This window comes from Melanotaenia boesemani, chromosome 3, assembly GCF_017639745.1.
Source record: "Melanotaenia boesemani isolate fMelBoe1 chromosome 3, fMelBoe1.pri, whole genome shotgun sequence".
Classification (NCBI taxonomy): Eukaryota; Metazoa; Chordata; class Actinopteri; order Atheriniformes; family Melanotaeniidae; genus Melanotaenia; species Melanotaenia boesemani.
The window spans coordinates 23,866,359-23,884,907 of NC_055684.1; the positions used below are offsets into that span (position 1 = coordinate 23,866,359).

An 18,549-nucleotide genomic window follows, 5' to 3' on the forward strand; every position below is an offset into this window, starting at 1 on the left:
TTCCTATTTTTTTTTTCAACTTCTCTCTGTTTTATTATTATGAATATCTTTATGTTTGAGGGTTTGTTATTAATCAAATGTGTAACTTCAGGAAACAATCTTGGTAGTAATTTCCTCTCCTCAGTCTTTGGATTCATTTAATTTGATGTGATAATCTCTTATTTATTTTTATTTAACGACTAGATCCTTTTTTTCGCTAGCCTCTGTAGTTCAGCCTCTTTTACCATCGCACTAATGTCTGAAAAGGCAGTTAACTGCATTTAAGAATATTGGAAGCAGAGAGAGGCTTTAAACCAGAATAATAAAATCTCGGATATAGAAACCACAAACTCGCTCGACTTAATTTCTTTTATTTATGTGGCGCAGGCTTCGTCTCCTTTTGTTATTTTCCCTCTCTTGAGTATAAAATCGGGAGGAGCTCATTCTTTTGTCGTTTTTTTCACTTTGCACTTACACTTCTCCATGATGTGTCCAGTTCGTGAAATTTTGAGCAGACTTTAAACGCAGTGCAGAAATCCGAGCAGATAAATCTCTGAGGGATGATGTTAAATGTAATCTTTTCCTTCAGACTCCACAGGACTAATCCTAGTGGAAAAATAACATAATAAGGCCAGAGAAATTGAAATAACGTCCACATGGTGATTGATGAGTAACCCATTCATGCGTTCATACTGAAAAATGATTCGACACCCTTTTGGGGAGGTGGGATATCCTCGTTTTAGCTACCAATCTCCGTCCATTCCCCCCCCCATCCTTGGGTTTTTATTGCTTCTTAGCGAGTCTTCAAAGAGCCCACAGCCTATAATTAGGGGGCGGGCCCCCAGTGCCTCAAAACACTTCCCCGCGTTGGAGCAGGACTCCTTCCAAACTGTCCCGGGACTCAGAGCTGCGCCTCTCCCACTCCCCACAGCTTCTTAAGGATTTTGTTTCTCAGGGATGGCCGCATCTATTCTGGAGGTAGGGAATGTAATTGTAAGTAAATTAACTTTTTCTTCTTCTACTTTTCTTTGAAACTAGCCAGACATGCACTATTGTCATTGTGTGAATATTATTCATTCTTGATGTGGGGAAAACTTGGTTACCTTTTTAGTTAGGCATTTGATGTATGCTAAAAGAAGCATAATTATTCATGAGTATATATAGCCATTATCAATTAACAAATATTTCAGATATTTAAAGCAAAATGACAACTTACGTTTTAACTACAGCTGATATTTGTTAAAGTCTGGGAATAGCATTTATTCCAGGAATTCCATAGGAGCAAAAACAACATTATGTTACATGTTTATTGAAGTTATTCCCTGTGGCTACAAGATTGCCTTGGTTATGGGTGCAAAAAATGAAAATGACAGCGAGAGTAGTATTAAAATATAATAGAGCAAAGCCAATCAGATCAGGGTTTATGTTTAAAAGCTAGAAGAATATTTCAGAAAGTTGTCTTTGTTGTGTTTTTTAAACCAATATTTTGTTATACACTGCAATAAAATTACATCTGATTTGTAAAAATGCTTACAATTGTCTTTATTATTATATAATAGTTTAATTATGTTATATAAACTCAGAAATGCAGAAATTTGATATGATGTGGTGTAAGTTGTCTGTCACAAAGAAAAGCATAATATTAGTGAAAGGAGAATAAACGATTTTTAGTTCAAAAGTAATTTTTTTATTTCCTTTTTTTTATCGTTGTTTTTTTAATATCGGAAAAGCATTACAAAAACGGATAGATTTTTTTGAAGTAACACAATTTGCAATAATTTTTTAAACATCTTCAATGTCATGGTGAAAGCTAGCGAGAATTGTACTGTTTACACAGCTTTTGTTCCTTGTATGTCTAAAACATGGTAGGTAAAAAATATATATATATATATATATATATATATATATATATACATATGTGTGTACGTGTGTGTGTGTGTGTGTACATACACACATAATATGTGTACATATTTTAAACAGATGGAAGTAAATTTAAAGCAATATAAACACAAATTTAAAAGTAACTTGCCAATAGGGGTTTAAGCTTAACAAAGAGTTCGAGAATAAATTCTTTTCTGAGCAGAGCAGAAATCCACTGTTTGAAACTGCCTTGACCACTCTGAAAATGGAGAAAGCAGGAAAAGCCAGAAGTGGCAGTCAGACATACGTTTTTTATTAGAGTTGACACTGACAGAAGCAGCAGCAAGCAGCCATTTCTTGCAGACAGTCTCATTTTCCTCCTTGTTTCCTCTTTCCCAGGAAGACACACGCTATGGCTCCAGTCCTCTGGCTATGTTAACTGCTACCTGTAACAAGTTTGGCAGCACCAGCCCAGTAAGGGATTCAGCTACACCCAGTAAAACAGCCAGTATCACTCCAGTAAAGAAGCCCTACACTATGGCGTCTGACCTTCAGACAGCTAAAAACAGCCGAACAACAGACAGCACCGGCCTGACGGACTCCTACACTGGCTCGTTCACCACAGCTGGAGGAGGCGGAGGAGGTGGGCTGCTTACTCCCACTGGAAGCCCCCCTCATTCAGCCGGAGGCTATACTACAGAATATAACCCTTTCTCCCACTCCTTCCAGACCTCAGTCTCCCAGGACCCGTCCCTTTTAGTGTCCAAGGCCCATGCTACGGCCGACTGTCTTACCAGTGTCTATACCTCACTGGATATGACACATCCTTATGGCTCCTGGTATAAGGCTGGGATCCACCCAGGCATAACTGCTGCTCCAGCTAATCCAACATCCTCCTGGTGGGATGTGCACCCCAATTCCAACTGGCTGTCAGCAACTCAGTCCCAAACTGATGGAGGTCTCCAGGCTTCTCTGCAGCCTGTAGCACCCCAGGCATCCCTTAGCCCACAGCTGCCAAGTTACAGCACCGACTTTACCCAACTCAACCCTGCTCCATACCCCTCTGTGGGACTAGGCTCCTCATCACATCTCCTCCAACCTTCCCAGCACATGCTGCCCCAGGACATGTACAAGCCCAAGCCTGTGCCAAGTGCGGGGCTTATTGAGAGTCCCATGGGCCTAAAGCCTGCCCGGGGATCAGGAGGATACAGTGGAGGGGCTACTCCCAGCAGGTCGTCATGTGACTGCCCCAACTGCCAGGAGCTGGAGAGACTGGGAGCCTCAGCTGCATCCCTGCGGAAGAAACCAGTCCACAGCTGTCACATCCCAGGTTGCGGGAAGGTGTATGGCAAGGCCTCTCACCTAAAAGCACATCTGCGTTGGCACACCGGCGAGCGACCATTTGTTTGCAACTGGCTGTTCTGCGGGAAGCGTTTCACCCGCTCTGATGAATTGGAGAGGCATGTGCGCACCCACACTCGGGAGAAGAAGTTCACTTGTCTACTGTGCAACAAGCGCTTCACACGCAGTGACCATCTCTCAAAGCATCAGAAGACCCACACAGACTCTGCACTGCAGGGTAAAGCTGTAGCCGTGGAAGGTGATACAGATCCTCGGAGTGAAGAGAGCACAGATCTCAACTCCAGCTCTATACCTGCCAATCCTGTTCCTGACCAAATCACCAATGGAGATGAGAAGACTGGCAAATCAAATGGAGTAGAGAACAGCAGTGGATTGTTGGAGATCTGACTGCCTTAAGTCTTCCATCCAATTATATTTTCTGACTTTATAGGCATGTTTTTTTCATGGAGTTAGAAAACTCTAACAATTTTTTCTTAGTTCAAAAACACAAAGGATATGAGACAATGTGTGGGAAGACTTATAATGATAAATGACTGAATATGGTACATGTAGCAATCATTTCATCTCTGGACCACACACAACTAGAGCAAGCCTGCAAACATAGTAGCACAAATATATGCAGACATACAAACAACTTCATGCACAAACACACACAGCTAAGCCATATATGAGCACAAATATTACACACACATGGGGACATTTGCATGCACATAACTATGAGCAAATGCGCAAGCATATATAATGCATTCATGCATGCAAGGGTACCCACAAAGTTATGCCTGTTCAGACACACATACAAGTAAACATGCTCATGCACACATTTTGTAGACTGCACACATTTTCTGCCTTTCAAATGAGACAAACCACTGGGGAAATTTAATCTGCAAAAGCAGAAGGAAAAGAGCTCTGAGGCTGCAAAAGGAACGAAGTTTTACAACAAGACCTATGGTTGGGTTGACGGAGTTGATGGAGCATTGCATGCCCGGAGAAAAACTGATTTGCAGCTGTACTTTGATACTTATTCATTATTCTTGAAACAATCAACACAGTGTTTTTTTACAGCTTGTAATTGTCAGACTCTCTAATGTAAAAGATATATTGCATTTCTCTTTTGTTTTCTACTTATTATGTTTAATTTAATTTCATATTTACTTTATTAATCTAATTTATGTCTTAAATTATGCACATGAAAGATTATCTTGCACCCTGCAGGAAATATTCTACAAACATAAAGCAATGGTTAAAGTTGGCCAAAAGGAAAGACTTTTTTTTTCTTATTTATTAGTTATTAGGTGGAGTTTAGGAAGTATGTTTTCAAAGTTTTATTTATAGATCTTAAAGCTTAAACAAAATTGTATAATCTTTTAATTGTGAATTCTTTTACACCTGACAAAATTAGTAAGTGGTTTCTAATTTTTAAATGTATATACTATATATTGATAACAATATATAGATTTTGTTAGGTGTACTATTTTTCTACCTTTTTTTATGAGTTTCTATGTTTTTGTGTAACTTTTCACCATGAAACAGAACACATGATAGCAGCAACATAATCATAAGTGCTTTATTTCCTCATGATGGTATGCATGAGCTGCCACTGTTTGCTGACTTGTGAAATGAGTGGAAATGAAACTGTAAATAGTGATGAATCATTAAAATACTTTAAGGGAAACAAATTGTAAGGTTTATGGCATGGAATTGTGAACATTTTGGTGCTATCAAGAGTAAAGATTATTTCAAAAAGCATTTTCTTTGTAGATGTTATTTCTCTACTCAGAGGCATTCTGAGATGACAGCTTGATTTTAAGATCAAAGAAATGAGCAGCAGTCGCTCCTCGGGCATGAACTTCCCTCTTATGAGCAGCATCTCAATCCCCTTGTTCACTCGCCTTATTTTCATATCATTCTACCTCACTGTGGCCAAGCAAATACTTTCATTATCTTTTACAGCACAAACAAAGCCAGTTACTGAATTGAGGTCTTAACTCCACACAATGACCCCCTTTCAGAGAGCCACTGTAGTTACGCTCAAGACAATTACTCCACTCTCCAGCTTGAGAGGGATAATTACTGAGAGCGATGCTCCAGCAGAGTCAGGAGAGAGGAGAAGAAGAGATTAGGACAGGGGAGATGTGGTTGCATTGTTTATGGAGGGAGGTGGTCAAACAAAAGGCCCAGATTAAGGCTGGACTCAGGATGAGAGAGGCGACGTGGAGATGCAAATTCTGCAAAGAAGCCGAGCCAAAAATTGGCTACGTCTAAAAGATTGTGCCTTTATACATTGAATTCCTTTGTGTTTCTGAAAGGGTTAACAATCACAACAAGTAGCGCTTCCATGTCCTTCTGTCCATGCTCCTGTCAGGCCTTTCCAGACTAATAAAAATACCTAAAGAGGGAGGACTTCCCATGCTGCACTGCAAGTAAGATAGCCTCAGGAAAGACCAAATGAGCCCTTAAACAGAAACATTGTCCAGCGGAGTTGCACCAGATTTACTCAAAGAGTATTACAAGATACATTAATAGCTATACAAAAAACAGGTGATGTAACAGGTTGTCAAGGGAAGCTGGCACATGAGGCAAAGCTAAGGTTCTTGGCTAATGTAAGTGAAAATTAGGTGAAAATTTCCATTATTTTACCTAGCAAAAAAAATAAATCTGCAAAGGGAGACAAAACAAAAACAATACAGTTTCTAAATCACAGAAGTGAAGAGAAGACCTATGCAGCTGGAACCCCCCTGAAGCTCCCAACTCTGCTGTTGTAGCATTTACACTTCCCAGGCTGCATGGTTCCAATTTAGGGCTTCTAATGAGCTGTAGTTGAGGTCAATTTATATAAAACTTCCCGGGGCCGACTCTGTCATCAGGGACCAACATGTTTATGGTGGTCTGAAGTGGGCGCAAGGTCGAGTCCACAACATAAAAGACAAACATGGGGAATGGGGTATGGGTTGGGTGTGTCAGACCAGTGAGTAAGGGTGGGGGGAGGGATGGGGTGGCGGGGGGTGGGGTTAAGAAGATGGTCAGTGGCTTTTAAATCCTCTGCTACTGGTATTTTCAGCTTTTTTAAAAATACACTCCTTCTGCAGTGGTGTGGTATACTGTAACCTTAACTTTATTTTTACTTTTTATTATTTAGAAAGCCAGGAAACATTAAGTGTTGTTCCAAATAAGGCCATAAAAAGAAAATATACATGCAGTGACACATAGAGGCAAAAGGAGAAACCGGACAATCTGTTCCATATGGTTTGCAAGTGCCCATTTACTACATGTACAAAACTGAATCACTGCAGTCTTAATAGGAACAAAAAGGTTATTCCAGAAGATCCCACACCCACCGGTTCAAACCACCATACATCTTATTTACAGTCCAACATAGATGAGAAACTTTAAAACATTGTCTCATGCTGTGTTTAAGTAAAGATCTAAGACTTGATGAGTTGCATAAAATTTGTTCTTTATGAGTTAGTCCTCAGAGAGACTCAGACTGAAACTCTTTAGAATAAGACCCCATCATGAACAAAATGCTAATTACCTACTATTCCTGCTATTATCTGGTCCTAACTGAGTAGTCAAGTAAAACAATTAACCATGCTTTGAAATAGCCATAGGCATGATTCCTACTTCTCCCCTCCACTGTGTGCAAGGTGGAGAGACCGTGGGAGGCATGGGACGAACAAAAGCACAGCACAGGTGTTTGCAGGTGTGACTGGGTTTCTGTGACAGAGTTGGGGCAGGGGGGCTAAGGAATGTCAACATGCCCAGAGGCTCAGCAGTCAGGCTTTAAGTAAAAACAAGATAATGCTTTTCTGGCAGAAGGGAAAGGTAAACTGACTGGAAAGAACCATAACATGACCTGGAGAACAGAAGGGGTCAGGCTAAATAAAACAAAGGTATAAGAGGAAAACTACAGATAAGAGAGGGCAAGAGGTAAAATGGTAAATCTGTTTTGCAGATGCACTTTAAATGTGTTGTTCTAATCATTTGTAACCCTCATTTACATGTCAGGAGAGGAAGCGGCATGCATGTCACAAAATAGATGAGCCACTAAGTGCCTTTGTGCATTTCCCCTCATTTCAGCACTAGAAACACACACACACACACACACACACATATAATTATATATGTGTGTGTGTGTGTGTGTATGTGTATACATTTTATCTTTAATATATTCTACATTAAATGACAGACAACACAACATCAAGCAAAGGAGTAAAAATAAGTGAGAATCAAGAGAAAATGCATAAAAATAAGAATGCTTGATAATAATCTCTATGTATGTGTGTGTGGTGTGTGTGTGTGTGTGTGTGTTTGTTTGTTCACATGTGATATGCTACAGTAAAGTTGAAGGTGCACAAGGAAGTTTCAAACCACCTGTTTCGAAAACAGATTTGCGCAAACAAAACAAAGCAGAAAAAGCTATAATATTTGCTCATAAATTTTATAAATAAAGTAAATAACTTTGTCACCTTTCCTGCGCTCCTTTCTGCTACTGCCATTGTCAGCACCACCACTACAGACTCAGAAATATTGACATAGCAGGTCACAGTGCAAATAGGTCATCCAACATGGGTTTAAACCTCCTACAGAACAGTTTCTAAACCGTTAGGAGGAGACCTGTTTATTTGGAGATTTATGTTAGCAAATGGTTTGGAAGTAAATGCTTGTGCTAAACTCCATTCACGTTGTGGCAATGCGAATGTTCTATTGCATAACATCCTTCCTAACTTCACAGTCTAAATCATTAGTGATTGAGTTTCTGCTATCATAACTTTTAAAATATAAAGTAGTCCCTCCATATGTTGCGTCATCAAACCTGGGGTGCTGTCATACGTCCATCTGCTATCATATCATATTATAGTATTATCTACACTGAAAATTGCCTTTGAAGTTTAGAAAGAGTCGTCCTCTGCTGCCCAGTGCACCGCTAAATGAGACCATTTTGTTTATAGGAACTGTGGGAGGTTTTGTGGGTGAATCTGTGCCCCTTTAAAAAGATAATATGCTTCCCATTTAATGGCCTCCGGATGACAAATTGCTTCCAGGGGAAAATTAGGTTAAGAAAATTGCATGTGTGACACGTAAAGACATATCTGCTCTCCTTAGGATGTTTGACATCCATAATTCAATTATACACAATAGGAGGTGCAGTTAGGATTCTTTGTAAAACCACATTTACTAAAGATGCCTGAGCAAAGAAAACACTTTGGCTCTTTGTTTTCATTTGCTATCATTTCATCATTTGTTATTGATCATGTATTTTTCATCCTGTTGCATTTATGAAATAGATATGTTTTTACATACAGATTTCAGGTAACTTAACATAATGTAGGCTATAGTAAAGGCACTTTTAGTGCAGCTGGCATTGTATACTCTTTTTTCACCACAATGGAAAGTTTTTGTCTCTCACAAGGCAAGTAGTCCGATATCTTTTAAAAATGGAGTTGGAAAACCACGCAGAAAATTGATGGCCCATAATAGCCTAATAGCTTTACATATATCTAAAGCACCATTAAAGTGTTCTTTCCTTTTAAAATGCCTGCTATCTTGATGGTATTCTGACTGACATGCAGCCCAAACCATTTTTGTTTTCGTTTTTGCTTTTATTTCATTTCAAGCCACAGATAATTTCCTTTGGAACACTTGAAGTGATAAGATTTAAATGAAATGACAGAGTGGTAAAGGTGCAATAAACATAAAATCATCAGGAGAAAAAGGTGGAGACAACACAGTCAGAGAGTCCTGCCACTAACAGCTCAGGGGTAAGTGAGAAGAAGAGCAAAGCCAAATAGCAAATGAATCTGGATCAGGATCAACAGAATGAGGAAACTGAAGAAGGAAAAGACGGTCAGGGAGGAAGAAGGGAGAAAAGAGGGAGAGACAAAATCCAGAAAAAGAAGTGAGTGATTTGCGTTGGAAGCGGGAGCAGGGAGCCAGGGTTGGCAGGGTTTTGGTGGAGGAGTGTGGTGGTTCAGAAGTCCTCCAGCGCGAGGCGCCAGTGTGTCCGGTGGGGGCCCTGACCATGAGTTGCCTCACCCCCCCAGAGCCATGGCCACAAAACCCCTCTCCCCCTTCACCACCAGCACCGCCACCCATCCAACCCAAAACCCACTGGCAGGCAGTGCTTCACTAAAGCTGCTGCTGCATGTTTATTTAATATTCTGAAGAAATTGAAATATCTTTGTGGGTTCACACACATACACAATTACATATCACTCACACACATACATACATACACACATACATTTATACACACTACCACCACAATATATAAATAAATAAAGCAGAGTAATAATGTTCTCTTGATCTATAGCCAAGAAAAGAGTTAGAGAAAATCTTTCTCAAATGGTCTTTTCAGAGATGTAGTGGGAGGAGCGTCAGTGTCTGACACTGCATGTTGCCTGAGCAGGCAGCGTGTCTTAGTCTCACTCCAGCAGAGGGGAGAAAGCCTTAACAAAGTGGTTGACAAACAAGAAATAGTTTCCATGTGACAAGAACGGAAAAAATCAACTTCATGCCAGTTAGGGATGTAAATTTTATTTTTAAAAAAAAGTAAGAATTTCACGTCTTAAGCAGGTCTTTTCTGAGTGTGTGTGTTTGTGTGTGTGTATGTGTGTGTGTGTTTGAATGCATGATGGCACACACACACATCCATAATGAGTCTCTGATCATTACAAAGCAATTCCTTCAGACAGAAATCCCTTAAACAGCCTTGGTTTTGGTCTTCATGCTACCCCCCCCCCCCCCCCCCCCCCCCCCCCCCCCCCCCCCCCTTCTGTCTCCTCTCTCCTCAACAGCCACCAACCACTGCTGCTGCCAAAAATAACACAGGAGCGCCACTCGAACCCGCGCCTGACCACAGCACAGCTTGGCCACAGGAGAGGGATCAAAACACACACAAAAAAGGAAACACATCATATTGTGGAAGGAGGGGAAAAGAGCATACAACTCTGTGCTTGAAGACATCTACTGATGATCTTGGCAACCAAACAACCACACAAGCTAATGCACCAGGCCAAGACAGGGAAAAGGAAAGTGTGTTGGTGGATGTGTGTGTCCGTCTGTGTAATAGCCTACTGCTAAGACGGCATTCATGTCTGATCTCATTCAGTCAATGATTTAACCGCCAGCTCAATAAAAACACTTACATTATCACGTTATAGGCCAATAAATTAAGGCCTACAGACGACAAATGAATTCAAATCAACGCTGAGACTATGAGTAATGAGTAGGAGGAGTACTCTCTGGTCACAGATTAATCTTGTTGGTCCGATTGTAGGTTTGTGAGTTCAAATGGGAGACAGCTTTACTCACTGCCGTGGCCAGTTCACTCAGTGTTGCATTTGGCAAAAAGGGCTTATCCACACTGACACACTGATGCCAGCAGATGAAGCCATCAAAATCCTAGCTCTATTTCAATGGTGGCTGGCAGGGATTTACGAGCAAAGCATCGTGGGATTAATTGTCAAGCCACAGAAATAAAAGAAAATCACGAAAAGGTGGAAAATGCCCTGAAACATTTTATGGAAGTGCTGCTGTATTCATTAGAAACGTTGTGGGTCCAAAGGATTTAGTGGGTCTGCATGATTCATTTCATGGAGGCAAACAGATCCAAACTAAACAGAGGAATAGGACCTAAATTAGTAGAGCTGTCAGCAATATTATAATATGCAATATTATCAAATAATAAATTAAATATAAAATGTTTTCTCCTTGTAATCAAATTTTGCTGGTTGTAATTATAAGTAGCTGGAGTCTTCGGATTCAGCCCACACAATGCACATACCTAATTTAAATGTAAGTTCTGTCCCCCAAGGATTATGGTCTTTTAAAAAAACGTTATGTAGTGAGCTATATATTTTGTGTGTGTAGGTGTGTGCGTGTGTGTGTGTGTGTGTGTGTGTGTGCGTGTGTGTGTGTGTGTGTGTGTGCGTGTGTGTGTGTGTGTGTGTGTGTGTTGTTTTTCATACACTGCTCTGCTCTGCACTACTTTGACTTGTCATTTAAAGCTGTTATTTGTCTTTTATTTATGGTCACTACATTACTGTTTTTGTGAATTGTAGTAATGAAATCATGTCCTATAAACACAACCTTTAAACTTAGTTTAAAATGTTGATTTATAAATAAAATGTATTACTATCATCATTATAAAATAGAACTGTAACTGCCATCCAATGGTATGTCTGCCACCAAACACTTATTTTTAACTTTGGGATTGTCAGTCCACTAAACCACTGACATTTCCCTGTTTCCACACTTGTCTTCAGTGGAGAAGGCAGGTGCTCCACACAGCATCAAAAGAGAGGACAGCAGCTGGAAGATCAGCGACTAAATGTCGCCCTCTTCTGGTTGATTATAGGAATGTCAAGTTTTGTACAGAGCCGGAATGGAGTAAAAGTCGTCAAGCAAACATGGAAAGGACGAATAATCAATAGCTGAATAAAAACAATCTTAGCCTTGAAAAAACAGTACAAAAAGCATCATCTAACTTATCTTTTATTTATCAAGATTATTCATTTATTAGCTTTTTATTAACATTTTTTTTATCCACCGCAGTTGTCTACAGCTTCAGTTTTAAATCTTCATCTATCTAACTGTAACTGACTATGAAAGGAATAACTTATCAAAAACATAAAAACATATTCATTTTATTTTGTGACTGTGGCGCTTTGTGCTGCAACACAACAACTCTCTTTTCTTTTTTTTCTTTCTTTTTTTTTTTACCCCCGTTTTTCTTGGTTCCTTAAATTGTGATTGTCATTGTTGATCTATGTGTCACTACATTTAGGTTTAATAAATAAAGTCTATGTTTGCAAATTCAGAAGGCCAAATGAATGTTTAAGTTATTCTTTAAATTTCAACCTTTTCTATATTGCTGCTGTTGAACCTAGGATCATAGAGGATTTAAATGCTTTTTTTTATAGCATTTAATACTATACTATATTATACTATACTATACTATACTATACAAACTTTAATCCGAGCTTCTTCTATTTTATTTATTTGTTTATTTAATTATTTATTTATTTATTTACTTACTTACTTATTTATTACATTTCATAGTTATGTGTTATGTGTGTGATTTGGTTCTATTTATATTGCCTCCATGCTAATGGTTTCGGTATTGCTCTGCTTTGGGCCAATCAGGAAACGAGTTTCACAGGGCTGTCTACGTCATATTTGTGAGCCGAAGTCTGTGGGTTTTTTTTTTTTTTTTTTTTTTTTTCCCCTCTCTCTCTTCTTCTACTTCTTCCTCCGCCTCTTCTTCTTCCTCCTCTTCTTCACGTGTTTTAGATATGCCGCTGCAGCCTCGTCATCTGTTTGGGACCATAATAAAAACCATCTAATGAGAGCAAGTGTTTATTTTGGAGGGGGGGTTTGCCATCCGAATCCGACCGGCTCTGTCAGTGTGAAATAGGGAATGAACGACGAGACAGCATCGGACAGCTGGAAGAGAAACTCCGGGTGCTCCAGGTAGCTAAGCTAGCATTACGTTGTAGCTAAGAACTCACGTGAATTAAATATGTCATATTATTTGGAGATTTCTGTCAGTAAAAGGTTTTTGATTTTAATTGTGTGTAGCATAGGTACAAATTATAGTGTACGGTCCTACACCCTATTGTGTATGTCCTCATCCTAACACCAAAGGTGCATGACTTTTTTGTTTACACGTTTAATTGTTTCACTGTAAATTTGATCAGTCTCTTGTAAGACTTACCTTGGCATTTTTTTTTCCAAATGATGTGTTTTGCTATGAGTGTTTGTGATCTAGAGAGGTAGTCAAGCCAGAACACAGAAGATAACTTTAATTGGGAACAGTTCTTTATGATTAACATAAAGCACAAAAATTTCCAAGCAAAAACTTGCATAACAAGGTATTTTTCAGTCTGGCATGTTTAGATCCATACAGTCTCTTTAAAATTAGATCACTTCTACTGCCTTTTTTTTTTTAACACAAAATGTTTTTTCTATTATCTAGTATTGAGCAAATGCTGGCTGTGAATCCCGGAAAGACGCCCATCAGTCTGCTGCAGGAGTATGGAACGCGGATAGGCAAAACTCCAGTTTATGACCTGCTGAAGGCCGAGGGACAGGCCCACCAGCCCAACTTCACATTCCGCGTCTCCGTTGGAGAGATCAGCTGCACCGGCCAAGGGCCCAGCAAGAAGGCAGCCAAGCACAAAGCAGCCGAGGCTGCTCTGAAGATGCTCAAAGGAGGCCTTGGAGGTCCAGCCGGAGTCACTGTTGGAGTGGACGGGTTTATTGCCGTTGATGTGTCTGCAGATGGAGATAGGTCAGTATTCAGCTTTCTTTTCAGTTTCTTAGCAAATAATGTTGTTCTTGAAGTGGTTTACTGTACTTTATACATCTGATGACTGTGAGGCAGACCTGAGTGATTTGAATAATGTTTCAACACTGAACAGATGCATGGGTGAAGTTTAATTGGTTTCAGTATTTTGCCCTGGTTTCATAAATTTTATCTTCTTTGTAGTTCCCAGTCAGAGATGAAGACCTCAAGCAGCTCTCAGCAGTCTGAATGCAACCCTGTAGGGGCTCTGCAGGTAAATAAAGATAACCACTCTATTCTATTGTTGCTTGTGTTATTACAGTATTTGTATATTCTAAAGTTTCCCTTTTTGTTTCTGGTTGATTTCTCTGACAGGAATTGGTGGTGCAGAAAGGATGGCGTTTGCCAGAGTACACAGTCACCCAGGAATCTGGTCCAGCACACCGCAAAGAGTTTACTATGACTTGCAGAGTTGAGAGATTCGTAGAAATTGGTACATTACACAATTTGCGAGTCTGAGTTTGTGTGTGTTATGTGCTTGCTTTTAGTCTAGCTCAAGCCATATATTTAATTAAAAATTTTGCACCGACCATTTCTATTTAATGAGAAACTGCTCATACAAACTGAAGAAAATCTTCCATGTTGCCTTTTTAAGGATACTAAGTGAATTAATGTTTACAGAAACCTAAACTCTTTGCAGATGCAATACTACAAAATTTAGATTTAAATTGATATCAAACAAATTATTTATTTAGTTATGCTTTTTGTATTACTGAATTGCAATCAATAAATTCATCAGTAATCTGTTGCTCTTCAGGAAGCGGTACATCTAAGAAACTTGCCAAGAGAAATGCAGCAGCTAAGATGCTATCACGTATACATGACGTGCCAGTAGACCTGAGAAGCAGCAATGACGCCGACGCTGAAGATGATACATTCAACATGGTGAGAGCCAAACACAAAGTTAGCGAGGATCCATGGAAATCATAAAGTATCATCATAGCAAAGAATACACAATTAGTATTAAATCACAGGTTGAAGCAGTATTTTCATGCCTTTTCAATTTCTTTTATTTACTTGCTTGTCCCTTTAAATACTGTTCAAACCACTACTGGATATACATGTCGTATTAAGTTCCCATTATTAATATTATTGCCCATGAATAACAATGTTTAACTTAAATAAATCACCTCTTTACACGCAGTCTATGGGGAGCAGGCCAGAGTCAGGCAAAAATAAAGGCTTCAGCTGCACATGGGACTCCCTGCGTAACTCTGCCGGAGAGAAGATCCTCCAGCTCCGCAGCCACCCTCTGGGTATTCCCTCTGACTCCAACTTCTGCTCTTTGCTGAGCGATCTTTCTGTCGAGCAGCGCTTCGATGTCAGCTACCTGGATCTAGGTGAGCTCATAAACAATGGCGCTAATATTCGATTCTTCAGAGCATCACATCCTTCTCCACACTGAAGGTTTAAGGGGAGTTTAATATTGACAGAAAAGGGAGAAATGATGAGCTATAGACATCTGCATGTAAGGCTGATTACATTTAAGTTAATAGCATATAAATCTAAATCCAATGAACTTGTGAACCTCATAAGGGCATGGAAGTTGCTGCTGTCACATCTGGTTTATACAAGAGGTCGACTGATTTGTTAGTTTGGCTGATGAATCAGTCTGTCATTGAATATCTGATGGCCAGATGGCCTCTACTGCCTCCACCAGTAACAAAGACAAACACAAAACCATACTGTGTCTGTAAAACCTGTCACAGGCTTCATTATTTTATGTTCAACAAAACACGACTTCTGAAATTGTAATAAAAGTGTCAATTTGTCTGAAAATAAGCAAATGATTTATCTAAAAAATAGTTTTTGCACAAAAATAAACTTAATTTTAAATTTTTTATAATATATCATTTGTTAAATTCTACATCATTTTTCTAGTGTATAGTGTTTAATTTAATTTAAATTAATTTCTAGTTACATAACCTAATGTTTTGGTTTTTTGCATGGTCTCATGATAATTTTTCTTATCTTTTACTTCTCATTCCCTTTATCTGTATTCACTTATTTGCAGAATATGCTCTTCTTTTGAGTCTTTTTCTTGCTGTTATCAATACCGGTGGTTAAAAGGGATAAGGCCTTATCTGAAAGTGCAGATTATATCAGATTTTCAGCAGAATTTTCTTTTAAATAAAAGTTATAGTTGTCATATGTGATACTTAAAATTTTTTAGTTTCAGTTTAATTTTATATGCTTTCATTGTATTAAACAAAATTATATTTAAATGCTTTTCAAATCATGTAGAGCCTTAGTCGAATCACTGATCTTTATCTAATGAAGGCCCAACTATTGAAACACCAACTAACATCTGGCTCTTGCATGCAACAAGAAAGAGCTAATTGGCCTTAGGTCATGTATCACATGACTCTGCAGTAGTGGCAGATCTGAGAATGAGAACCCAACATCTTCAATGGCTTTAAGAGTGGGCACAGCTCACTTTTAATGTACACACAATAACAACTTGTGGATGAAAAGAGACAATATAGAATGATTTTACCTGTTAGCAAGACAGCTGGTAGCTTGCTATTATTACATCTGTGTAGCGCAGTACAAATAACCTATAATCTCAAACCGTGTTCTAATAATCATAGTTTCTAGGTGTAAGTTGTAGTCTTCAGATCACCATTAAACACATTATTACTGGCAGTAGAAGGGATTTAATCCTTACTTAAAAAAAAGGTTTTTCTACTTTTGGTGAAAGACAGTACTTTGTACTGGTGTTGGCATCGGTTCCATATGATATATTTTATTTATATTTTGATTAATATTTTATAAATGATAGGTTGATTACTTACTCATGTTTTTATATCTCCCTTACCCCTTTGCAATGTTTCTAACCCATGTCATTCAAGACATAACATTACTTTGGTTCCCACTTCAATGAAAAAGTGCATCTTCTTTAGCCATCCAATTTTACACACACTGGAAATCCACACAGCCTCAGAGCAAGATAGTTGCTGTTTTGAGTCTTGGCTGGGGAGGGGTTTGAACGGTGTCCTTTCTGTGTGGTGTTTGCATCTTCTCCCCGTGTATGCATGTGTTCTCTCCAGGTGACTGTGACTTCCTCCCACCATCCCAACACATGCATGTTTGGTTAATTGGTCACTCTAAATTCTCCCTATAAGTGAGTGTGAGGAGTTTGTGTCTCTGTAGTGGCCCTGTGATGGACTGGCGATCTGTCCAGGGTGTACCCTGCCTCTTGCCTGCCAACTGCTGGGATAGGCTCCAGCTTCCCTGCAACCCTGAATAGGAATAAGCAATATAGAAAATGGTAATCCATAAAATATAACATCAAACTTTTTTCAACTTTCATGTGTTGTAAAATGATGCAAAACCTCAGATTGGATGTCATAATGTAATTTGATAACATACATGCATACGTCATGTGACCAGAAATACTGTACTTGATTTAGTTACTGCACACTGTGAATATAACCATGTTGAGGTCTTATTAATATCAGAATACTGGGACTTTAAACAAATACTTAAAATACAACTTTCATTCCTTTTTCCAAGCAGTTAAAAAAACATATGGAGATATCTATCGTGTGCTTAATATCTGACTCCACTACTGAAGGAAATCAGCATTAACAATGCATTGTTTCTTTTTTGTTTGTTTGTTTTGTCTTCTTTCAGAGGAGCGCAGTCTCAGCGGCCTGTGTCAGTGTCTGGTAGAGCTGTCCACACAGCCAATCACAGTGTGCCACGGCTTTGCTCCAAACGTAGACGCTGCTCGAGCCAACGCTGCTCATAATGCATTACAGTACCTCAAAATCATGGCTGGAGGGAAATAATAAGAGTTACGAATTTCCTTCTCACAGACTCAAAACTAACAACTACACAGTGCCATCACACATGACCTCTTTGGACAACTGAGGCATTTTGTGATGAATCCATAAAATATAAATTACCTCAGTTTAGAAAGCTGACCCTTTGTCTGCCCCAAAATTAATAACGAGCTTTTTTGTTGTTGTTTTTGTTTTTTGTTTGTTTTTGTTTTTTGCTCATTCATTGATGTCTGAAAGGTGCCAGTGAAGATTTAATTGCCTAAAAACTCATGAATTTGTTGTGGATAGTTTTAAATAGCATTTTCATCATTTTTAAATGTTTAGTATCACCATTTATTTGTATTTTTAAAACTACATGGATGGATACTAAAAAAAAAAATAATATGTTTACCCATCTTTTACATTATTAAGTCAAATTAAGGGTAGTGGGGATTGTCCTTGTCGGGTTTCACAGTCATTACACTTCCATAATCATCTCTATTATTTTATGCTATACTGCAGGTTTTGCATCAGAAACTTTGCAAATCTATTTCTGCTTAGACACATAAGCAGTTATGACTGAAACAAGTGTATTTTATTACAATTATTAAGTATACTTTTATTTTAAGCTTCCATATCACAGACCAAACAAATGAATCCACTACATGTTCTAATGTGGAGTTTAAACTTTAATACCTCAATAATATTTTATGTGTACAATGCTCAGCATACAACATGGTGTTTTCCAGATTATTCTTTCTGCCTTTTTGATTGTGACTTAAATTATGGTCATTAAAAAGTGACAGTAGTTTTTTTTATTGTTATTCTTATTATTCCTACTGTGTGTAACAATGTAAGACCTCACTGCAACACGCCTCTGTGTAACTGCCTGCTGGTTGATTCAAAAACCTTAGACTCAAATGAATTAAGAATTGAGGGTAACAGACTTTGGATTCCTTATTGTAAGGGAATATTTATCTGCGGTGCAGACATTTTGGTAATTCACATTTCTGCAGAATGTAACAACCACTTTATTCTCAGAAAAGTCACAAATGAATTTGCTTTTTTTTTCTTTCTGATGAAACAAGGAAGTGTCTATTTTAGCTTTGGGTGTTGCCACTGTTGATGTGTGTTACATGAAAATTACATAAAGATCTCTTTGTTGTGTTGTTAAAACTTTGAATAAAGAAAAGCAAATTAAGTATGAGCTTCAGTTTTCAATAAAAAAATTACAAG

The 18,549-nt window shown here is 38.6% G+C and overlaps 2 protein-coding genes across 3 annotated transcripts; both read left to right on the top strand.

Annotated features, from left to right (window-relative positions):
* The first annotated feature begins 873 nt into the window (after positions 1 to 873).
* On the top strand, positions 874 to 4,920 carry sp7 (Sp7 transcription factor). Of its 2 annotated transcripts, none has more exons than XM_041980713.1 (2): positions 874 to 972; positions 2,239 to 4,920. In XM_041980713.1, exons 1-2 carry the CDS (start codon positions 937 to 939, stop codon positions 3,586 to 3,588), a joined length of 1,386 nt encoding a protein of 461 aa, XP_041836647.1. In that variant the 5' UTR covers positions 874 to 936; the 3' UTR covers positions 3,589 to 4,920. The 2 variants fall into 2 exon arrangements, with proteins under 2 accessions (XP_041836647.1, XP_041836648.1); XM_041980714.1 differs by having other exon boundaries at positions 874 to 957.
* A 7,501-nt stretch (positions 4,921 to 12,421) lies between these two features.
* tarbp2 (TAR (HIV) RNA binding protein 2) lies at positions 12,422 to 18,514 on the top strand. Its single transcript, XM_041979919.1, has 7 exons — positions 12,422 to 12,672; positions 13,178 to 13,492; positions 13,691 to 13,760; positions 13,862 to 13,979; positions 14,304 to 14,431; positions 14,691 to 14,886; positions 17,183 to 18,514. Exons 1-7 carry the CDS (start codon positions 12,620 to 12,622, stop codon positions 17,338 to 17,340), a joined length of 1,038 nt encoding a protein of 345 aa, XP_041835853.1. The 5' UTR covers positions 12,422 to 12,619; the 3' UTR covers positions 17,341 to 18,514.
* The last annotated feature ends 35 nt before the right edge of the window (positions 18,515 to 18,549 follow it).